The 22,740-nt window shown below is 48.8% G+C and overlaps 3 protein-coding genes across 3 annotated transcripts; 2 read left to right on the top strand and 1 right to left on the bottom strand.

Annotated features, from left to right (window-relative positions):
* The first annotated feature begins 2,293 nt into the window (after window positions 1-2,293).
* LOC9634476 (probable aldehyde oxidase 1) lies at window positions 2,294-7,067 on the top strand. The gene is made up of 10 exons (XM_002979522.2): window positions 2,294-2,567; window positions 2,623-4,185; window positions 4,237-4,496; window positions 4,544-4,762; window positions 4,821-5,039; window positions 5,169-6,149; window positions 6,207-6,302; window positions 6,395-6,493; window positions 6,548-6,737; window positions 6,811-7,067. Exons 1-10 carry the CDS (start codon window positions 2,399-2,401, stop codon window positions 6,993-6,995), a joined length of 3,981 nt encoding a protein of 1,326 aa, XP_002979568.1. The 5' UTR covers window positions 2,294-2,398; the 3' UTR covers window positions 6,996-7,067.
* Window positions 6,964-8,616, bottom strand: LOC9634803 (quinone oxidoreductase). The gene is made up of 5 exons (XM_002979420.2): window positions 8,525-8,616; window positions 8,092-8,230; window positions 7,759-7,982; window positions 7,443-7,700; window positions 6,964-7,336 (listed from the first exon to the last, which is right to left on the bottom strand). Exons 1-5 carry the CDS (start codon window positions 8,585-8,587, stop codon window positions 7,031-7,033), a joined length of 990 nt encoding a protein of 329 aa, XP_002979466.2. The 5' UTR covers window positions 8,588-8,616; the 3' UTR covers window positions 6,964-7,030.
* Window positions 8,617-10,742: 2,126 nt separating this feature from the next.
* On the top strand, window positions 10,743-21,390 carry LOC9634802 (indole-3-acetaldehyde oxidase). The gene is made up of 7 exons (XM_024684453.1): window positions 10,743-10,808; window positions 18,996-19,889; window positions 20,154-20,280; window positions 20,362-20,591; window positions 20,638-20,829; window positions 20,915-21,060; window positions 21,180-21,390. Exons 1-7 carry the CDS (start codon window positions 10,743-10,745, stop codon window positions 21,388-21,390), a joined length of 1,866 nt encoding a protein of 621 aa, XP_024540221.1.
* The last annotated feature ends 1,350 nt before the right edge of the window (window positions 21,391-22,740 follow it).

Raw genomic sequence — 22,740 nt, 5'->3', positions numbered from 1 at the left:
GATCTGCGAGCTTGCGCATCCTATATGGAGCTGCATTCCTCGTTTGTTCATCTTATTGTAGGCTCGACCTGGTTGGGAGCCTCACTGACAGAGCAAAGAAACTGTAAACTAAGAGCGCAAGATTCCCAGCGCTTACTTGATTGCTTGTCTTTCCACTTTGGTTCTCATCAAATTGTTGCTGTTTTTATTTCCTGATACACCCACGGGAATCTAGAACCTCGGATAGCAAAGAAACGACCGAAGAATCGTTTTTATGCCAAGCTCAGACATACCGTCGTATATATATTTTTAGTTTTCTTGAGAAGATTTAAAGTGCGCTTAGCAACCTGTGACATAATCCGCCTTGAACTGGCAGCCGTCATTGTAAGTCTTGATACCACACTTGGCGCAGTTGCGAGCACGGGGTTCGTCAAAGGCAGTGATCATCTCGGAGCCATTGAGGTCGCAGTTGGAGCCAGAGACAAAGAGGCCACAGTGGCCGGAGCAGACGCCGCTGGAGCCTTTGCTGCCGCCGGGCTAGGCTGAATCTGGCGGCGAGCAGCATCACAGTCGCTCTGTGCGAGGTCCCTGCACAGTGTAGAGCCAGCGCGCGAGTAGGAGTCCTGAGCATGAGAGCCCCGCAACAACATGATGATCATGAGATTCACAAGTAAGACATTGAGAGCTAGCGCCATGTTCATCGACTTCATGGTTACTAAGTGACTGATAGATCTTGAGCCCTTTATTTATAAGGTGTGGGCGGCTCTAGCTTTGCTCCCAGCAAGACTTCCAAAACTTAGGCGGTCAAGGAGGGACTCATTTATAATTGCATGGCCTGCCCAGAGAAGCGTGTCTAACCTTGCTTTACAGGTCACAACTTGTTTAGACGGCGACTTGTTCACATAAATGGACACGATCCCGTATTTTATTAAAAGTCCATTTTTCTTTGTTAAAATTTGCTCTTTGGTAGCCGGCAATAGTGTTAATATATATCAGCTTGATCGACATGGCCCAATTGACCGAGTGTGAAACCTGAGCCAGGCCGATGGCCCAATCTTATTTTGATCATAAGATTTGGTGGTGCGGAGGTGGCATACGACAGGTTCGGCATGTTCTAGCTGGCTGCCGAGCCAGATATCACTCAATGATTGTCATTCGTTTCTTTTCTCACACTTAATTTCAGCTTGGATTTGTGTCAGTATATGGCAAACAATTTTACTTACATTTATGTACAACTGTTTTGTTTACGATATTATTTCGATTAAATTTGTATTTTTGGTTTGCTTAAGCAAACCTGTAAGGGATGAGCATATATCTAGAATATTCTTGGATATTCTAGGATATTCTAGGATATTCTACTATCCAACGGTTGTTATTTATCTAGATTAATCTTGTATTTATAATTGATAAACATGTTTATAATTTATAAAATTTCTTAAACACTTTCTAGTATACTCTACCAATAAAATTAATCTTGTATTTATAAATTATAAACATGTTTATAATTCTAAATTTTTATTTGATCAATTGGATTAATAAGTAGAAATAATACTACTATTAAGAAAACCAAGCATTGCTACATGCAACACGTAGCAAATTATTTATTCTACCATCTAATTGTTGATATGCAATAAGATTAATCTTATGTTTATAAATTATAAACTTTTCTTTGATCAATTGGATTAATAAGTAACTATTAAACAAACTAAGCATTGCTACATGCAACATGTAGCAAATTATTGTACATAGTTGAAGGTTTTGCATTTGCACTTTTGATGTCTGGAATATGCTCATCACTAAGAGTAACAAGGAATTTAATTATACAAAGCCATTCTTTCCATATGCTAATACTAATTAGTAACACTGTTTATTTAACAATTTGGGGATTCAGATTCCAGGGGATCTGTGGGAATTGAGTGTGTAGAATGTGGAAGGTCGTAAACAACATGAAACACATCTTCTACTTCACATAAGTCACAAATGCGGAGATGCTGGGCAGTTCTTGGCCACTCTTGTCTTCCCATTTTCAGTTTAGGGTGCCTCAAATGGCAAAGACCTTCCTGGATAAAGCAGATTCGTTTATCATAGAAAAGGTGGTGGAACACAAGGTATCGTCTTGATTCTCTTTCTTTCGTCAAAGAAAACCCAATAAGCTGCAGATGCCCGGAGGCTATCATTGCTAGGGTTGTGCTTGCTTGCCTTTCCTCTGATGATCCTATAAGGGCTACAATGGAGATGCGTTTTAAAATGGAGATGCGTTTTAAAAAACCACCATTCCACGACGACGACGTGGTTTGATTTGGCACAAGCTCTTATGACGTGATCCACCCGGACGCGTGGACAGGAAAGAAGAAATAGGGTCAGCTCTCTGTTCTCTCCATCTATCTATCTCTCTCTCTCTCTCTCGATCGATCGATCGATGGGAAGCTCTCCATCTCCAGATTGCTTGGAGCCGCCGCAAGGATCTCTCGTCTTCGCGTTGAATGGAAATCGCGTGGAGCTCCACCATGTCGATCCCTCCATGACGCTGCTCGCATTCCTCCGCAACGAGGCGGCGCTCACGGGCACCAAGCTCGGCTGCGGCGAGGGTAAGAATTCATCGATTGATCGCTCTGAGCTCTGGAATCCCCATATTTCGAGCAGGAGGATGTGGAGCATGCGTGGTTCTTGTGTCCAAGCACAGCGCCTCCCGCGGCGAGAGCGAGGATTTCACCGTGAATTCGTGCCTGGCGCCTCTCTGCTCGCTCCACGGCTGTGCCGTCACGACGATTGAAGGCCTGGGAAACTCCCGCGACGGGCTCCACTCGATCCAGAAGAGATTTGCGGGGTTCCATGGCTCGCAGTGTGGATTTTGCACGCCGGGTATGTGCATGTCGCTCTACGGCGCGCTGCGATCGCAGCCCAGGCCTACGCAGACGGTGGATTTGGAGAAATCCATCGCTGCGAATCTGTGCCGCTGCACGGGCTATAGGCCGATCTCCGATATTTGCAAGAGCTTCTCCAGCGATGTGGATCTTGAGGACCTCGGGATAAATTCCTACTGGAAGCTGGGAGATACGCCGGATAGAAATCTCCTGCCGGGCTACAATCCAGGACTGGAAGGTTCTCGGTTCCCCGACTTTCTGGATCGTCAGGATCACTCTCTCGTTGCTCTGGGTTCTACGAAGAAATGGATTCGACCGGGTGGTTTGGAGGAAGTTTTCACGATGCTCGAGAGGTATCAAGACACGGCCAGGCTCGTAGCTGGAAACACCAGCACAGGGATTTACAAGGACGATCTCCAGTCCAGTCCGGAAGTTTTCATAGAGATTGGTGCCGTTCCAGAGCTCCTGGAGGAGAAAGTTATCGAGGATGGGATTGAAGTCGGTGCTGCCGTGAAGATATCCAAGCTTATAGCTCTCCTCAAGGCTTCTGGCCGCAGTGATTCGAGCGGAGTTTATCTCAAGTTGGCCGAGCACATGAGAAAAGTGGCAACTTTGCACGTAAGAAACGCGGGGAGCGTGGGAGGAAATCTGATCCTGGCACAGAAGCTCGGCTTCGACTCCGACATTGCGACTTTACTGGTTGGAGCCGGCGCTTCGGTCAAGGTGGTGACGCAGAAGTTTGGAGAATCACGGCAGTCTGTGGAGGACTTTGTGGCAGCTACATGGGACGGGAAAAGCATTTTAAAGTCGATCTGCATCCCATCCTACAGCAAGCAGGACAACGTCAGGTTTGACTCATACAGGGCATCACCTCGGCCTCTCGGAAACGCCGTGGCTTACGTGAATGCGGCGTTTCTCGTCAATCTCTCGGGTGACGGACGAGTTTGCGAGTCGAGGCTCGCGTTCGGTGCTTTTGGAGGAGAGCCTACTTGTCAGCGTGCTACTGAAGTTGAGAGGTTTCTCGAAGGGAAGGTGGTGGACAGTGGAGTTATGTTGGAGGCCATCCAGCTTGCGAAGATTTGTATAGTGCCAAAGAAGGGAACCTCGAAGGCCGACTACAGGTCTTCGCTTGTTGCGAGCTTCCTCTTCAAGTTCTTAAGCTCTCTAGCCGCTCCAAGCAGCAGCATTGTACCTGAGCTGCCGTATGTTACACAGACCCAGAATGGAAGCACCCCGAGGTCGTCAAGAAAGATCATGTCTGGGAGACAGACATTGCAAGAACATCTCCAGGGAGCTGTCGGACAGCCAATGTCCAAGGTTATGGGAGAGCTTCAAGCTTCAGGTAAGCTGTTCTGTTTTGGTTTTAGTTTTCGTTCTTAAAACTTCTCTTCAGGTGAAGCTATTTACGTGGATGATATTCCAGCTCCGAGGGACTGCGTGCACGCAGTCTATGTTTACAGTACGAAAGCATTGGCAAAGATAAACGGAATCCGGCTTGAGAATGCACTGGCTTCGCCTGGCGCGGTGTCCTTCGTTGGAGTTGATGACATTCCTTCTGGCGGACAGAATATGGGCCTCGTCTCCGATCTCTCTCAAGAAAAGCTCTTCGCCGAGAATAAAGTTGAGTGCGTGGGCCATGCCGTCGGACTTATGGTAAGCTACGGACGAATCCATTGATTTTTAAACCTGTCCTCGTCCAGATTGCGGACACGCTGAGAAACGCCAAGGCCGCCGCCGGCAAAGTTGTGATTGATTACGACACGGAGTCTGTCGGCTCTCCCGTGCTAACCATGGAAGAAGCGGTTGCCAGAGGGGAACTCCACGAAATCCCACAGTTTTGCAAGGATGTGATGAAGGACAAACACGGTAATGTTGCCGAAGAGATGGCCAAGGCCAGTCTTAAGATCGAAAACGCTGAGGTAAAACGGAGCAATTTTTCTTTTGCAAGCACGTTTTGATCACGAGTGGAACTTCCAGGTGCGCACAGGGTCGCAGTACTATTTCTACATGGAACCACAGACTGCGTTGGTCGTTCCGGACGAGGACAACTGTCTCGTCGTCTACAGTTCCTGCCAGAGCCCCGACTTTGTGCAACACAGCGTGTCAGCCTGCCTCGGCTTGCCCATGCACAACGTGAGAGTCATCACCCGACGAGTTGGCGGAGGATTTGGAGGCAAAGGCACCAAAGCCTGCCTGGTAAGTAGTCTACAGTTTTGCATCTTCTTGCATCAAAACTATGGTTTTTGTTGCGAGCACTTCCTTTTTCTCATCTTCGTTTTCTCGCATTCCCTTTTACACCCTTGGTTCTAAGCATGAATCGTGCAGGTTGCCTCTGCCTGCGCACTCGCCGCGTACAAACTCCGCCGCCCCGTCCGCCTCACTCTCGACCGCAACACAGACATGATCATGATGGGTGGAAGGCACCCAATGAAGGCCGTTTACGACGTAGGCTTCGAGCCCGACGGCAAGATCAACGCCCTCCACGCCAAGATCTTCATCCAAGGAGGCTGGTCGCCAGAATTCACCCCTGTCATGCCAATGGGGGTGCTCTCCGCCCTTAAGAAGCTCAACTGGGGAGCTTTCTCCTTCGAGTTCGTGCTGTGCCGGACCAACATCCCGAGCAGGACGGTTATGCGCGCCCCGGGCGACGTCCAAGGCTGCTTCTTCGCCGACGCAGTGGTCGAGCACGTCGCAGCTCTCACAAACTTGAGCTCGGAGCTCGTCATGGAGCGCAACCTCCACTCGGTCGAGAGCGCCGGGGCGGCCTACGGCGCGGCCGCGGTTGGGGGCGAGGAAGGATACACTCTCCCGGCGGTCTGGTCGCGGCTGAAAGATCGAGCAAACGTTGACGAGCGGCTACGTGAAGTGGAGAGATACAACGCAGCCAATGCTTGGAAGAAGCGCGGGGTGGCGGTGTCGCAGAGCACGTACACTGTGCAGCAGAGGTACCAGCCAGGGAGAGTGTCGATCATGGCGGATGGATCCGTGGTGGTGGAGACTGGCGGCGTGGAGATTGGACAGGGGCTGTGGACCAAAGTGAGGCAGGCGGCGGCGAGCGCGCTGGGTGAGGGGCTCGGCGGTGGAATTTGCGTGGACGTAGGGAGAGTCCGGGTGGTCCAGGCGGATACCATTAGCATGCCGCACGGTGGATGGACTGGCGGTAGTACCACGTCCGAGGCGAGCTGCGAGGCCGTGCGGCAGGCTTGCCGGGTGCTCGTCAACCGCTTTAAGCCGATTCATGAGAAGAGAATGGCTGAGTGCCGGGATGGAGAGACGGTGTCGTCGTGGGAATCGCTCGTTCTTGCTGTAAGTTTGTGATTGTTTTGATTTTTGCTTTCGTTTCTATCCTTTAATGTTTTGCAGGCAAAGAATGCTCGGGTCGAGATGGCCGCGCAAACTGCCTTCGTTTCGTCGCCTGAGGCCCTGACGTACATAAACTATGGTGCTGCTGCTAGTGAGGTAAGATCGTTTTATCCATCTCTTGTTCTTTCATTTTCTTATTTTTTGTTTTGTTTTGGTTTCATCCATGGCTTGGATTTTCTCTTGTCAAGGTTGAGATCGATGTTCTCACTGGCGAGTACGAAATTCTCCAAACCGACATTGTCTACGACTGTGGGAAGAGCATAAATCCGGCCGTGGACATTGGACAGGTAACATATTTCCAGAAACTATTGCAAGCTCTTAGAGAGATTCTTCATTTCCAGATCGAGGGTGCGTTTGCTCAAGGCGTGGGATTCTTTACATCCGAGGAGCATCGCCACGACGAGCAAGGAAAGCTTATAAACGATGGAACATGGACGTACAAGCCTCCAACGCTGGACAACTTACCTCGCCGTCTCAATGTGGAGCTCCTCAACAGCAAAGTTCACGAGCACAGGATACTGTCATCCAAAGGCAAGCCTCCACTCCTTTCTTTCCTATGCTGTTCCTTAGCGATCGTCTTGATCGAGCTCCTTGAATTGTGTAGCTTCTGGAGAGCCACCTTTGCTCCTGGCATCGTCAGTGCACGGTGCTCTCAGGCACGCCATAGCTGCTGCTCGTAAGAACCTCCGCGATCCGGAGCCTTATTTCCAGCTGGACGCCCCAGCCACGATAGACAAGGTGCGAATGCTCTGCGGCGTCGAAAACATAGAGCTTTATCTCAAAGCTTAAGAGGTATCGCAAGCTTTTCTCGAGCTGTAAACTATCTATGGTATAAGGACAGTAGAGCCAGTTGTTCTTCGATTCTCGATATCATCGTGAGCCTTTGCTGCGTCCGAGAGAGGGTAAGTCTGGTTCACGCGGACTTTGAGAACTCCGGCCTCGACGTTGTGGAAGAGATCATTGGCAATCTCCAGTAGCTCGTCCCTGTTGGTGGTATACTGGATCAGCGATGGCCTGGTGAGGAAGAGCGACTTTGGAGCGAGTATGGACATTGTGAAAGGATCTGGAGCGCCGGAGGATTGTCCATAACTTATCATGTAACCGCGAGTAGCCAAGCAATCGAGAGATCCCTGGAAGAAAAGAGAAGTTTGAAAACTCTAACTAAAGAACTTGTGAAAGAACTTTGCGAAGAAGTTTGCAAAGAACTTTGCGTGAACTTTGCAAAGAAAGAGGTACCTGGAACGTGTCCCTGCCAACCGAGTCGTAGACAACGTGAACGCCGCTATTGTTTGTGATGGCCATGACTCGCTTGCCAAAGTCTTCCTTGGAGTAAATGATTACGTGGTGGCATCCATCCTCAGTGGCCTGGCGAGCTTTTTCTTCGTTTGAGACGCAGCCAATGACTTGAGCACCCAGCGACCGAGCCCACTGGCAGAGCAGCGAGCCAACACCACCGGCAGCGGCGTGAACTAGAATCGTGTGCTCGGGTCCTACCTGAGAAAACAAAAAACAGAAGAACTAAGAAACTAGAACCGATAAAATATAAGAAAACCTTGAAGGTTTTTCGAAGCAGCATTTGTGCGGTCATTCCTTTGAGCAGTATCGCTCCCGCTTTGATGAAGTCCACACTTTCAGGAATAGGAACTAACGCACGCGCTGGAACAATCTGTTCTTCAGCGTAGGCACCGAAAGCTCCCATGCATCCAACTTTGTCTCCCACTTTGGCGTCTGTCACGCCTGGACCGATTGCAATGACCTCGCCTGCGGACTCGAAGCCTGTTGAAACGAAGAACGAAACAAAGAAGAAAAGAAGATCAATACGAAAACAAAGAAGAAAAGAATGAAAAAACGATGAGAGGAATTGATATACTCTGGCTGGGCTTACCAGGAACATATGGCATTTTGGCGCCGTAGGCCCCCTTTCGAAAGTAAACATCGATGAAGTTGAGACCAACAGCTTTAATTCGGATCTTAACTTGGCCCTCGCCAGGCTCTCCCACGTCCAGTTCTTCATATTTTAGTACCTGTAAGATCACAGCATAGGGGAAAGAACAAGAGGACAAAAACGAAGAAAGGGTTCTTCTTCACGCAATATGCAATAGAAGAATCACATAGAACATGAACAAATCCTTCTCAAGTATCACAGTTTGCTCAACCAAGCAAACACTGTCAACCAAGCAAGAAATTCCAGCCAAACACGAGAAATCCGGACGAAAACCGAGAAATTACGCGAGAACAGCGCACGATCTTGCTGAATTTCGCAAGAAATTCGCGGTATCGCGAAACCCTAGCTGGAAGAAACGATGGCGCTTGCTTACCTCTGGGCCGCCAGGCGTGTAAACCTTGATGCCCTTCACCATTGTTTGCGAGACCTGGTCCATCGCTTTACCCTTTGTGTATAAAAACAGGATGTTTGTCTCTTTTGGGCCATCAAAGTTGGACGTGGATATGAAGCTGTATACTCGCTCGTGCCAAATGCATACAGTGTTGTTGGTGGCAAGTCTTTGTGCAGTTTCTGTGTCAACAAAAAAATGAGTCTTCACTAGAATTCACATGGCAGGCTTAAGTAGTAGGGGATCTCAAAATGTTATTGATGACTCCTTTGGTTTTGGTATATCTTGATTATACTCAACTTTTTATTTTGCGTGTGGATGGTTTTAAATTTAGTTTTGGTAGTATGCTGATGCAAGAGAGCCCGAGTGTGCCTGATCAATGTCATCCCATTACATAAATCGGTTGTACATTACAACTAGCAAAGGTGAATTACTCCACGACAGAGAAGGAGTGTTTAGTAATAGTCTGGGGTTTCAAAAAACTTTATACATGATTCTTGAACGTTTTTAAAAGGTGATTATACTGCTATTACTTCATTATTGAAGCAGAAGAATTTAGTTGGTCATACTGCTTAGTGAGTTTTGAAGCTTTAGATATATGATTTTGATATTGTTCATCGCCCAGGGAGTTTTATGACTAATACTAATGCCCTTTCTTAAGCTCTTTTTCCTTTTTTGCTCGCTTCTCATGCTTCAGACGAGCCTATTATTCTACATCTGTGGATTTTCTAGATGAAATTTATGTGCTGTTAGTGGTTGTTGTACTTGACGTTCAATGTCCACAAGGTGTAGTGCAAGATCTACCTTCTCTTGATGAGGTTCAAGAGGCCCAAAAGATTGAGCAATGGATTTAAAGGCTTTAAGAAAAGTTTGAGAATCCTGCATCACTTGCTAATGACTTGCCATTCTAACATTTACATTCTCCATATCTTCTTGAAGATGACCTTCTTTATTTTGTGGGGATGAATCCTAATGATCATTTATGGCTGGTGTGTAAGGAACCGATTCCCCGAAATGTCGTAGGCTAAAGGATCCCCGAAAGCGTGACCGAAATGACAAAGAGTTCATCGGATGGGACCGAGTCGAAGATCGAGTCCAAGACCGACTCTGAGACCGAGTTCGAGATAGAGTCCGGGATCGAGCCGAGGCCGAATCGGAGACCGAGTTTGAGACCGAGTTCGAGACGAAGTCCGAGGTCCAAATCGGGTTCGAGACCGAGTCCGAGGTCGAGTCTGAAGTTGAGTATGAGATCGGGTCTGAGATTGAGTCCGAGATCGAGTCCGAGACCGAATCCGAAGTCGGGTCCGAGATCGAGTCCGAGATCAAATCTGAGACTAAGTCCAAATACTAATACGAGTCAAGGGGTGAAAGCCCAAAGCATGCATCTCCCAGGGGGGGGGGGGGAGGCTGCAGGGATTTCCAAAAGTATAGTAGGGATAGTGAGGTTCAAGAACCAGTCTTGAAGGAACTCTCTAGTGGTGCTTCCAAACTGACTTGAGGTTGAGACTGGGGCCGAGGGGCCTTGGGTGGGAGTGAGCATGGGCTTGGGTGGTGCCGGAGGGGCCACCCAGGGAAGTGCTCAAGAGCAGCTCCCGCTCCCGAAAGGGAAACTGACTGCGGTGCTCCCGGCTCATGTGAAGTGGTGCCCCACTTGAGTACCTTATGGCTCATTGGTCCTTGCCCTTCCTAGGGGCTTGGGCCTTCCCTTCGGGATGGAAGTGGGGGGGTAAAGGTACCCATACCGGGCCGTTAGGCCACGGTGTTTTGCCTCAATGTCCCGAAGCAAGTGTTGCATCCAAGGCTTGGGATTTAGAGGGTCCCATGATCAAGTCTTGTGGTACCAAGGGGTGTTAGGAACCTGGAGGCTTGGTGTGCTTGGCTGCTTGTGCCTGCGGGGAGTGTAGCCGAACCTTAAGTCCAGTCTAACCCGGGGGGGGGGGAATTGGGAGAGATTTGGGAATCCGTGGATGGAAGGCTAACTCTCCGTTGCTCGTGCAGTGAGTAGCTGAAACCAAGTAGGACCAAGTAGGAGCTGGTACAATAGGCGAGAACCTTGGCGAGGGAACTTAGCACAAGCCAAGGCAGTGTTGGTCGGATAGACGAGGTAAGCTGGCAAATTGGAAAGGAAAAATTTGTGGCTTACAATTTGGTATCGGAGCCTTTTCCTCAGTTCTAGCGAAGGATAGAGGCGGATTGCTGGGAGATGGGAAAGGTAGAGCGGAAACAAACCAAGGCGGAGACAGAACCTCCTCCAAAGCTAGAGCCTCCGGTCGAACAAGAGGCTATGGATGAGGAATCCTTGCATGAGGAGGACTCCAGTGAGGCAACTTCCAAACAGGAGTCCGGTGGGGAGGTTCGGTCATCCAAGGCTCGATTGGACGTTCTAGAAGAACAATTGGCATAAACCAATGCCCTGCTAGAGACTCTCGTACGCAAGTTAAAGCGTGATGAGAAGCGGAAGAAAAAGCGAAAGACTGCGGATGTTGGCAGCGCAGAGGGTGCGGACCCTTCGGTAGGGACTGAGGCAGAACCAAACAAGGTCGAACAGACCGAAGTGAAATCAGTCTCTCAGGTAGTTCCCAAGTACAAACCAAAGCCCCCACTAGTCTTCAAGGGAGTGAATGACTATAAGGTGGTGGAAGATTGGTTTTATGATATGGAGGACTACTTCCGAGCGTTGCGGTTACCAAGCTCGGAAAAGGTCCCATATGCAAAACCATACTTGGCAGATAATGCCAAGTCTTGGTGGAGAACGACAGAGGCTAACGAAGGACCAATGGCCACTTGGGAAATGATGAAGGCGAGGATCCGCGCGACTTACATTCCTCCGAATGCTACTCTGCATCTAAGAGACAAGCTGAGTAGGCTGAAGTAGACTGGGACCATTCAGGAGTATATGAATGGGTTTATGGCAAAGAGGATACTTGTCACGGATATGGGGGATATGGACGCGTTCCATGCCTTCATATCAGGTTTGCAAACCTGGGCTCGCGGTGAGGTGATGCGGTGGAACCCGACCAACTACAAGGAAGCATTGGATGCGGCCATCAAGGTGCATTTCAACGATAACCTGCGAAAGGGAAACACAATGGGGTCGGGGTCTATGTTTAGCAAAGGGGCCAAACCAAGGGGAACGTATAGCCAAGGGAAATTCAAGAAGAGTTTCTCTAAGAATGAGTTCTCGGGGTTTCGGAAAGGCAAATCCGGTGGCCAGCGAGCGAGTATGTGGGGGAGTCAAGCAAAAAGAGACAAACCCACAGATAAGAAGGTCAAGTCGTATAGCAGTGTGGGAAACAACGTATGCTACAACTGTGGTGAAGCGGGACACTTTTCGAGGGAATGTCCCTACCCGAAGAAGGCCAGAGCCAATATGGCCATCAAGTCGGGTGAAGTCCAAACTGAGGTATGTGATCCAATCCCTAACTCAAAGTTACTCATTACACAAGCAACTTTGGTAGAGAGTCATTCGTGACATCTACTAGCCCTCCGAGGGAAGCTCGGAGGTAGCTTTGTTAAGATCCTTATTGATACGGGTGCTTCGGATAATTTTGTGGCTGCAGACATAGTTCGGCAAGCTGGACTAACAGTGCAGCGGCTAGGCGAACCAAGGACTATAGAGTTTGTTCAATGTAGCCAAAGCACCGATGAGGTACTTCGACAAGCAAGAGTCGAAGTGGGGACTTGGAAGGTGGACATAGATTTCACCGTGTTGGACATGGTGGGATTTGACGTGATCTTCGGAATGGATTGGTTCAATCGGTTCGTGGTAGCCCTGCATGGACAAGCTAAAAACCTTGTGGTACTGGCAAATGCCCAAGGAAGAAGATCTAGGGTGGAGGCCCAGGATCTAAAGGTAGGGCAAAGAAAGGCCAAAGATTCCTGCTTAAACCTGGTGTCCACGACAGGACAACTCACTAAAGGAACTAAGGCAGCATTTTTGTGCTTACTCTCGGTGAAGAGTGACAAAAAGACAGGAACAGAAGAAGTACCTTTAGTGATTCAGCGGGTGTTGGACCAATTCCAAGATACCATGCCGGAGGAGCTACCGGCGGGGTTGCCCCCCGCACGACCGATAGAACATAAGATTGAGCTGGTCGAGGGTGCTGAGGCAGTGGTTCGTCCCCCCTATCGTTTGAATGAAAAAAAACTCAAGGAGCTCAAGTGCCAACTAGAGGAGTTGGTGGACAAAGGGTATGTTAGGTTGAGCAAGTCACCGTATGGGGTGCCGGTGTTATTTGTGAAAAAGAAAGATGGATCTATGCGCATGTGCATAGACTACCGGTTGCTCAACAAGTATACAAAGAAGAACAAGTACCCTTTGCCAAGGATTGAGGACCTATTCGATAGGTTAGGAAAGGCAAAATACTTCTCGAGGATTGACCTAAGGTCAGGATACTACCAGATCAGGGTAGCCGAGGAAGATGTCGAGAAGACAACACGAGGTATGGGAGCTTTGAGTTTCTAGTGATGCCCTTCGGGCTATGTAATGCGCTGGCAACATTTTCGGCGCTGATGAACCACATCTTTGTACCCTATCTAGATCACTTTGTGGTCGTCTATATCGACGACATCCTGATCTATAGCGAGACACTAGAGGAGCATGCTGAACACTTGGCGAAGGTGTTTGAGAAACTAAGGGAACACAAACTGTATGCTAAAGAGAGCAAATGTGACTTTGCTCAACAAAAGGTAAAGTTTCTCGGGCATATGGTGGGCCAGGACGGGCTCAAGGTGGACTCAGAGAAGGTCCAAACGATCCAGGAATGGGAGCGACCATCGAATGTACATGATTTGAGGGCATTCTTGGGGCTATGCAACTACTACCGAAAGTTTATCAGACACTATTCGAGAGTAGCCCTGCCCTTAACGGACCAAACAGGAAAAGGGAAGATGGTATGGACAGCGGAATGCGAGGCGGCATTCGTCCACCTCAAAAGAAAGTTGAGGAAGGCTCCCGTGTTGGCATTACCAGACTTTGGTAAGGACTTTGAGGTAGAAACAGATGCTTCGCACTTTGCGTTGGGTGCAGTTTTGAAGCAAGACAACCATCCAATAGCGTTCTTCTCAAAGAAGTTGGACAAGGCTCAAAGGAAGTGGCCTGCCCACGAGAAGGAACTGTTTGCGGTGGTCAAGGTGCTCAAGGAGTGGCGACATACCTTGGGAGACACTTCAAGGTTTACACGGACAATGTGGCAACGAAACACTTCTTGTCACAGCCTGACCTGAGAGGGAAACAGGGTTGGTGGGCCAATGCCTTGGCCGAGTTTGATTGCAAAATCCTGTACAAGCCTGGGAAGAGCAACATCATGGCAGATGCGCTAAGTTGAAAAGTGAGCTTGAAGTTGGCGATATCCAGTGCGACAGCAACCTTTTGGGACGATGTGCGGACAGCATATGAGAACGATGGTCTAGCACAAGAAGTGTTGCTAAGGAATCTAGAGGCACGGGAAGCTCACCAGAGAAGTGAGCTGCCAACGGAAGAGAAAACGGGCTATGCGGAACGCAACGGACTCATCTATTACAAGCAAACGAGGGTGTATGTCCTAGAAGGGGAACTAAAGAAGGTAGCCTTAGAAGAGTGTCATGATGGACCTCTTGCGGGACACGGCAGAGTGCCCAAAACAATGGGCTTACTCAAGAGGAAGTATCACTGGTCAGATATGGCTAAGGACGTCCAAGACTATGTAAAGACATGTCCAACATGTCAGCAGGTCAAAGCCGTGACTAAGGCTAGTGAGGGCTTGTTGCAAAGCATCCCAATTCTAGATTGTCCGTGGAAATGTCTTACGAAGGACTTCATCATGGGACTTCCCCCAAGCGAGGGGTTTGATGCGATATTCGTGGTGGTGGACCGATTTTCGAAGATGGCACATTTCATACCCACCACAACGGAAGTGGATGCGGAAGGTGTGGCAAAGCTGTTCTTCAAACAAGTGGTTCGAGTACAGGGAAGGCCAGAAGAGATTATCTCAGATCGAGATAAGATCTTCACTAGTAGGTTCTGGAGAACTCTCCTAGAATAATATCGCACCAAGTTGAAATTCAGCACAACCTACCACCCACAGACAGGTATGGGGTATTAAGTCAAGCTGGATGGCACTAACACTTCTTGACAGACGGACAAACAGAAAGGGTGAATAGGCAGCTGGAGGATTATTTGCGATGCTATGTCTTGGGAGACCAGACCGATTGGGTAAGTCATTTGGGACTCGCGGAAATGTGTTATAACAACTCACGACATTCGAGTATCGGGGTGAGTCCATGGGAAGTCATCAATGGGCAAGCTATTGAAGGTCCTGTGGAACTCGGCGAGGCCGAGTATCATGGAGAGTTACCCGCAGTGGAGGCATTCACGGTGGAAAGACTCAACATCTGGAATCTAGTGAGGGATTCCTTGGAACGAGCTCAACAAAGGCAAACCAAGTACGCGAACCAGAAGCGTCGGGATGTAGAGTTCCAAGCTGGGGAGAAGGTGTGGCTGAACACCAAGAACCTCAGGCTACCAAGTGGGATCAGCCGAAAGTTGACCCAAAGGTAAAAATGCATGTATTCCTATAAATGAAGTGATCTTGAGTTCCTTAAGCAGGTTTGCGGGGCCTTACGAGATTGAGGCACGAATCGGTAAAGTGGCTTACCGTCTCCGACTTCCTTGAGAGATGGGGAAGATGCACCCGGTGTTCCACGTGAACTTACTCAAGCCGTACTTTGAGGATCCGCTTCGCAAGGACCAAGTGAGACCTTTACCTGAGGTTATCCAAGGGGAAGAGGAATACGAAGTTGAAGACATCCTCAATGCGCGCAAGAGCAAGCGACAAGGACGCGAGGTGAGAGAGTTCTATGTGAAGTGGAAAGGATTTCCACACTGCGAGGCAACATGGGAACCAAAGGAGAACCTAGCGAACGTGCGAGATCTAATGGAGGAATTTCTGCAAGGCAGAACTCTATGTACTTATGCAAAGTTCAATTAAAATATCAATTTGCAAAGTTGAGCAAGTGGCATATGTTGGGACCCAAAGGCGTGCCGAAGGTAAGCTAATTAGCATGGGTTTGCTAGGTCGACCAGGTGTAGGGCACTACGCCTGACTCCCCGTGGGGATGTCGAATCCGTAGACGTATTCTACAAAGGTTGGGTTTGAGTCCCAACCCCCTAGTAAAGCAAGGCTAAGTTCAAGTCCCGACCCCATATTAGGGCGTGGTGAGGTGAGGGGTATAGAGACACCTATATTCCGTTGTCATGGGCTCTTGGCCGGGGAGGCTAACTTAGGCACACTGCTAAGTGGGGGGATGCCCCCGGAGACATGGTCAACAAGTTGTAGGATAAAAGGAGACGTTCGATGTGGGCATTGAACTTCTTCTATGGGTGGTGGAGTTGTAAGGAACCGACTCCCCGAGATGTCGTAGGCTAAAGGATCCCCAAAAGCATGACCGAAACGACAAAGAGTTCATCAGATGAGACCGAGTCGAAGATCAAGTCCAAGACCGACTCTGAGACCGAGTTTGAGATAGAGTCTGGGATCGAGCCGAGGCCGAATCGGAGATCGAGATCGAGACCGAGTTCGAGACCGAGTTCGAGATGGAGTCCGAGATCCAAATCGGGTCCGAGACCAAGTCCGAGGTCGAGTCCGAAGTCGAGTCCGAGATCGAGTCCGAGATCGAGTTCGAGATCGATTCCGAGACCGAATCTGAAGTCAGGTCCGAGATCAAGTCCGAGATCGAATTTGAGACTAAGTCCAAATACTAATACGGGTCAAGGGGTGAAAGCCCAAAGCGTGCGTCTCCCAGGGGGGGGGGGGAGGGCTGTAGGGGGTTCCAAAAGTATAGTAGGGATAGTGAGGTCTAGGAACCAGTCTTGAAGGAACTCTCCAGTGGTGCTTCTAAACTGACTTGAGGTTGAGACTAGGGCCGAGGGACCTTGGGTGGGAGTGAGTATGGGCTTGGGTGGTGCCGGAGGGGCCACCCAGGGAAGTGCTCAAGAGCAGCTCCCGCTCCCGAAAGGGAAACCGACTGCGGTGCTCCCGGCTCATGTGAAGTGGTGCCCCACTTGAGTACCTTGTGGCTCATTGGTCCTCGCCCTTCCTAGGAGCTTGGGCCTTCCCTTCAGGATGGAAGTGGGGGGGGTAGAGGTACCCATACTAGGCCGTTAGGCCACGGTGTTTCGCCCTGATGTCCCGAAGCAAGTGTTGCACCCAAGGCTTGGGATTTAGAAGGTCCCATGATCAAGTCTTGTGGTACCAAGGGGTGTTAGGAACCTGGAGGCTTGGTGTGCTTGGCTGCTTGTGCCTGCGGGGAGTGTAGCCGAACCTTAAGTCCAGTCTAACCCGGGGAGGGGGATTGGGAGAGATTTGGGAATCCGTGGATGGAAGGCTAACTCTCCGTTGCTCGTGCAGTGAGTAGCTGAAACCAAGTAGGACCAAGTAGGAGCTGGTACAATATGCGATAACCTTGGCGAGGGAACTTAGCATAAGCCAAGGCAGTGTTGGTCAGATAGACGAGGTAAGCTGGCAAATTGGAAAGGAAAAATTTGTGGCTTACATGGTGGTGCCTTCAATCTTTATTCCATGGGTTCTTCATGCTTACCATGATTCTCTTGTTCTAAGCAAGCATATGGGACATCATCGTGTGACTGAAAAGCTACAAAAGTCTTTATATTGGCTGAAGTTATTTGATATGTGCATAATTGTTTTTGGTGCCAAGCTTATAATACTCTCCTTTATGCTGCAGAAGGATGGTTGGAGTCAATTATAATTTCTTTTTCATTTGAGTTGGTAGCATCTAATCTTATGGGACCTTTTCCATGATCAACTATTGGCAATGAGTATATTATTATTACTTCTGACTACTTGATTCGTTAGGTGGAAGTTGCTAATGCCTTTGCAACTGCTATTGGATACTTCCTCCATAATCAAGTGGTGTTCTAGCATTCTTGTCTGGAGTGGATTCTTTCGGATAATGGTCCCACATTTATGGTTGAGGCATTTTATGTTTTGATATCTCAGTTGAGGATATGCCACACTTTCACCAGTGCTTATCATCCACAGTTAGACAGTTTGGTGGAACAGCTTGTTCGGACATTCAAAGGGATAATCACAAAGTATGTGAACTTTTAGCATTCGAATTAAGATAGTTATTTGCCATCTCTTTGGTATGCATATATCACAAAGGTGCAAAGTTCTATTGGTGCTTCACTATATAAACTCTTGTAGGTCATAATCCAATATTACCAATAAAGCTAAGTTTACTTTCATGATTGCCATGAGCTACCGATGGTAGGTCGTGGGATTAGTATTTGAGGAGCATTGTTCCACTTGTCCAAGTAGAGTTTGCCAAACATCTAGACCACGTACAAGCAAGAAAACAACAGTGTTACAACTCCCAACATCATCCACCTACAGAGTACAAAGTGGATGACTTTGTGTTAGTCTGATTTCCCCATCTTATGGTTTGTAGTTTATCTAAGGGGCTCCTTCCTCAGTGGAAAGGACCGTATTAGGTGTTGTGGCAAGTTGAACCACAAGTTTATAAAGTTTGGCATGACATCCAACAACGATTGTGCATGTGCAGTAATTGAAATGCTTCATACAAAAGGATCAAGAATAATTAATGCCACCTATAGATCTGCTAATGCCTCCTCTTAATATTCCACAGCTATAATGCCATATGCTAATATTAGTGTAATAGGATTTTGGTAGCCATTAGATTAATTTCAATCTAGACCACTTGCTCTTATATATAAACTAGGGTTTTTGGGCTAACTGATATGCACATTTTCTATATTCCTTTTCCATATTCCATACACTCACAATGCAAAGAATCTAATAAGTATTAATATTATTTTTTGGTTTGCCTTGTTGAGAGTTTTAAATATTCTTAGCATATTAAGTTTTGGGTTAATTCATTTTATAATGTTTATAAACATTTAAATGTTTATAATCTTAAATCTTTTTACTTTTTACTAGTTTATTTTTATACATAGTTGAAGGTTTTGCATTTGCACTTTGGATGTCTAGCATATGCTCATCACTAAGAGTAACAAGGAATTTAATTCTACAAAGCCACTCTTTCCATGTGCAACATCATAATACTACTGGTTTGTTTCAATTAATAACACTGTTTATTTAACAATTGTCTATAAATTTCAGAAGGGTGGGGACACAGATTCCAGGGGATCTGGGGGAATTGAGTATGTAGAATGTGGAAGGTCGTAAACAACATGAAACAGTTTTCCGTGCATTTGTAAAGCAGATTCGTTTAGCATAGAAAAGGTGGTGGAACACAAGGTATCAATAAGCTGCAGATGCCCTGAGGCATCATTGCTGGGGTTGTGCTTGCTTGCCTTTCCTCTGATGATCCTATAAGTGGGTGGGAGATGCGTTTTAAAAAACCACCATTCCACGACGACGACGTGGTTTGATTTAACACAAGCTCTTATGACGTGACCCACCGGACGCGTGGACAGGAAAGAAGAAATAGGCCAGCTCTCTGTTCGCTGGGCTACAATCCAGGACTGGAAGGTTCTCGGTTCCCCGACTTTCTGGATCATCAGGATCACTCTCTCGTTGCTCTGGGTTCTACGAAGAAATGGATTCGACCGGGTGGTTTGGAGGAAGTTTTCACGATGCTCGAGAGGTATCAAGACACGGCCAGGCTCGTAGCTGGAAACACCAGCACAGGGATTTACAAGGACGATCTCCAGTCCAGTCCGGAAGTTTTCATAGAGATCGGTGCCGTTCCAGAGGTCCTGGAGGAGAAAGCTACCAAGGATGGGATTGAAGTCGGTGCTGCCGTGAAGATATCCAAGCTTATAGCTCTCCTCGAAGCATTTGGCCGCAGTGATTCGAGCGGAGTTTATCTCAAGTTGGCCGAGCACATGAGAAAAGTGGCAACTTTGCACGTAAGAAACGCGGGGAGTGTGGGAGGAAATCTGATCCTGGCACAAAAGCTCGGCTTCGACTCCGACATTGCGACTTTGCTGGTTGGAGCCGGCGCTTCGGTCAAGGTGGTGACGCAGAAGTTTGGAGAATCACGGCAGTCTGTGGAGGACTTTGTGGCAGCTACATGGGACGGGAAAAGCATTTTAAAGTCGATCTGCATCCCATCCTACAGCAAGCAGGACAACGTCAGGTTTGACTCATACAGGGCATCACCTCGGCCTCTCGGAAACGCCGTGGCTTACGTGAATGCGGCGTTTCTCGTCAATCTCTCGGGTGACGGACGAGTTTGCGAGTCGAGGCTCGCGTTCGGTGCTTTTGGAGGAGAGCCTACTTGTCAGCGTGCTACTGAAGTTGAGAGGTTTCTCGAAGGGAAGGTGGTGGACAGTGGAGTTATGTTGGAGGCCATCCAGCTCGCGAAGGTTTCTATTTGAGAACTCGTCATCAACGTCCACAACGCCTAACATCCGTGTTGACGCGGCCACTAAAACACCATGGGCAGCCGAGGTCAGACCTCGAGTGCCCGGCTCCACACCCCCAGCTGGAGTTCCAGTGCAGTGCCGAAGAAGGGGACCTCGAAGGCCGACTACAGGTCTTCGCTTGTTGCGAGCTTCCTCTTCAAGTTCTTAAGCTCTCTAGCCGCTCCAAGCAGCAGCATTGTACCTGAGCTCCCGTATATTACACAGGCCCAGAATGGAAGCATCCCGAGGTCGTCAAGAAAGATCATGTCTGGGAGACAGACATTGCAAGAACATCTCCAGGGAGCTGTCGGACAGCCAATGTCCAAGGTTATGGGAGAGCTTCAAGCTTCAGGTAAGCTGTTCTGTTTTGGTTTTAGTTTTCGTTCTTAAAACTTCTCTTCCGGTGAAGCTATTTACGTGGATGATATTCCAGCTCCGAGGGACTGCGTGCACGCAGTCTATGTTTACAGTACGAAAGCATTGGCCAAGGTAAACGGAATCCGGCTGGAGAATGCACTGGCTTCGCCTGGCGCGGTGTCCTTCGTTGGAGTTGATGACATTCCTTCTGGCGGACAGAATATGAGCCTCGTCTCCGATCTCTCTCAAGAAAAGCTCTTCGCCGAGGACAAAGTCGAGTGCGTGGGCCATGCCGTCGGACTTATGGTAAGCTACGGACGAATCCATTGATTTTAAACCTGTTCTCGTCCAGATTGCGGACACGCTGAGAAACGCCAAGGCCGCCGCCGGCAAAGTTGTGATTGATTACGACACGGAGTCTGTCGGCTCTCCCGTGCTAACCATGGAAGAAGCGGTTGCCAGAGGGGAACTCCACGAGATCCCACAGTTTTGCAAGGATGTGATGAAGGACAAACACGGTAATGTTGCCGAAGAGATGGCCAAGGCCAGTCTTAAGATCGAAAACGCTGAGGTAAAACGGAGCAATTTTTCTTTTGCAAGCACGTTTTGATCACGAGTGGAACTTCCAGGTGCGCACAGGGTCGCAGTACTATTTCTACATGGAACCACAGACTGCGTTGGTCGTTCCGGACGAGGACAACTGTCTCGTCGTCTACAGTTCCTGCCAGAGCCCCGACTTTGAGCGGACGAGGCCACCTTTGTGGCTCTCCTCACGGCATGCAGCCATGCCGGGCTGGTCGAGCGAAGCAAAAAGTATTTCGGCGAGATGCGCATAAGGTATGGTGTGAATCCTGGTCGCGATCATTGCATTTGCATGGTCGATATACTTTGCAGAGCTGATGAACTGGACGACGCTGTGGCCATGGCCGAGTCCATGCCTCGTGAAGGAGAAGTGAGTGCTGTAGCATGGATGGGAGTTTTAAGTGCCTGCTCCAAGTCTGGAAACGTTGCTCTGGGAAGGCTGGCATTCGATGCGTTGTTGAAAATGGACAAAGCCGGCGACACAGCTTACCAGATGATGGCAAGCTTATACGAGAGAAGGTAAGAAGACGATGCTCAAGCAAGCCATTTGGTCAGGACCGCTATGGAGCTCTTCCTTTCCAGCAGTTCTTGCAAAAGTGTCGAGATTGTCGTGCTCTATCACAAGTCCGGAAGAGGAGACTTAAAGTGGACGGTCGCAACTCCTGGAAGAAGGTATCGATCGATCGATCGACAAAGCAAACAAATGGAAATTTGTTCACCTTAACAAGCCATGCAGTGGTAAGAACCAAGTCGACCTCGTACTTTCTTTTCTCCAGCCCACATCCAGCACTGGACTTGCATTGCTCTGGATCAGTGCTGAAGAAGCTGGCGAGCAAGGCCTTGCGATCGATCCCATCCCTGATGTAACGCATGCTCTCATCCCTGTTTGATCCAAGGAAGAGATACGTGAATGGCCCATCTTGCCTGTCCGGCAGTATGTTATCCACGGTGGCTGTGCTAGAGAAAAAGAATTGAGGGAGAAGGATCAAAGAATTCCAGAAGCATACCATACCTCTCCGCGTGAGCACTGATCTCGCGATGGATTCCGACTGGCAATGCGCTACGAATCGGCCATAGGCGCGTGGGTGCTCCGAAATATTTCCATGAGCGAGGGTTTGAAGAGGATCTTGTCCGGTTGCGCAATCTGCCAGCGGCTATGGCGGAGCATGCGATGGACTGCATCACGAACGCCGAGTGGATTAAGGAGCGAACGAGCGGCTCGACTGGAGATACAGGCGCCGGCATCGCGATCGCGTAATTCGTCGTCTCCGCTTGGAACGATCTCGATCGAAAACAATAGAAAAAGCAAGAAAGAAAAGATTTCGCGCAAGAGAGATAGAAATCTTGCTCGCTCACCGCGGAAGAGTTTATCGCCATCACAGGCATTGCTCCATCGCTGCCAAGCTAGGTCTTGTGCGATGAATATTTCTCCCGCGGATTCTTTGAGCAAGGAGCACCGTCGGATGGAATCCAACGGTTTGTGTTTGACATCCGCTGCCCACCGTCGGATACCATCCAACGGCTCCATTTGAAACACCACTTTCTACCGTCCGATGGAATCCAACGGTTTGTGCTTGTGCTACCTCCACCGTTCGATACCATCGAACGGCGTTATTAGGACGAATTTCTCTCTCGCTCTAGCGCGGACGATGGAGGACGGGGGATTGGTGCTGATGCGCGAGCGCGAGAGGCGCAAGCTCTTCTGGATCGAAGTCAATCTCATTCGCCTCTTCTTCTCGTGGTTGCGCGGCTATGGCGGCAAGATATTCCAGGAGGATGTCCATGCTCTCTGGATCGCGCCGCTGTATCCAAGCCTCTTGGACGAGCTCCGCCACTTCGCGCTCTCCACATCATCGGCCGGGGCTCGCATCAC

The sequence above is a fragment of the Selaginella moellendorffii genome, unplaced genomic scaffold (genome assembly GCF_000143415.4).
Source record: "Selaginella moellendorffii unplaced genomic scaffold, v1.0 SELMOscaffold_41, whole genome shotgun sequence".
NCBI classification, from domain to species: domain Eukaryota; kingdom Viridiplantae; phylum Streptophyta; class Lycopodiopsida; order Selaginellales; family Selaginellaceae; genus Selaginella; species Selaginella moellendorffii.
Note: the sequence above shows the minus strand (reverse complement) of the source record. Positions and strands in the feature narration are given on the sequence as shown.

Excerpts from the sequence above, each read along its gene's own strand:
- LOC9634476 (XM_002979522.2), top strand. The coding sequence starts at position 2,399 with ATGGGAAGCTCTCCATCTCCAGATTGCTTGGAGCCGCCGCAAGGATCT. Across the intron at positions 2,568-2,622 it reads CAAGCTCGGCTGCGGCGAGG|GAGGATGTGGAGCATGCGTG; the intron begins GTAAGAATTCAT and ends TATTTCGAGCAG. Across the intron at positions 6,303-6,394 it reads ATGGTGCTGCTGCTAGTGAG|GTTGAGATCGATGTTCTCAC; the intron begins GTAAGATCGTTT and ends TCTCTTGTCAAG.
- LOC9634803 (XM_002979420.2), bottom strand. The coding sequence starts at position 8,587 with ATGGACCAGGTCTCGCAAACAATGGTGAAGGGCATCAAGGTTTACACG. Across the intron at positions 8,231-8,524 it reads ACACGCCTGGCGGCCCAGAG|GTACTAAAATATGAAGAACT; the intron begins GTAAGCAAGCGC and ends GTGATCTTACAG. Across the intron at positions 7,337-7,442 it reads TTGGCAGGGACACGTTCCAG|GGATCTCTCGATTGCTTGGC; the intron begins GTACCTCTTTCT and ends CTTTTCTTCCAG.
- LOC9634802 (XM_024684453.1), top strand. The coding sequence starts at position 10,743 with ATGGGAAAGGTAGAGCGGAAACAAACCAAGGCGGAGACAGAACCTCCT. Across the intron at positions 20,592-20,637 it reads GCCATGCCGTCGGACTTATG|ATTGCGGACACGCTGAGAAA; the intron begins GTAAGCTACGGA and ends GTTCTCGTCCAG. Across the intron at positions 20,830-20,914 it reads TTGCCGAAGAGATGGCCAAG|GTGCGCACAGGGTCGCAGTA; the intron begins GCCAGTCTTAAG and ends TGGAACTTCCAG.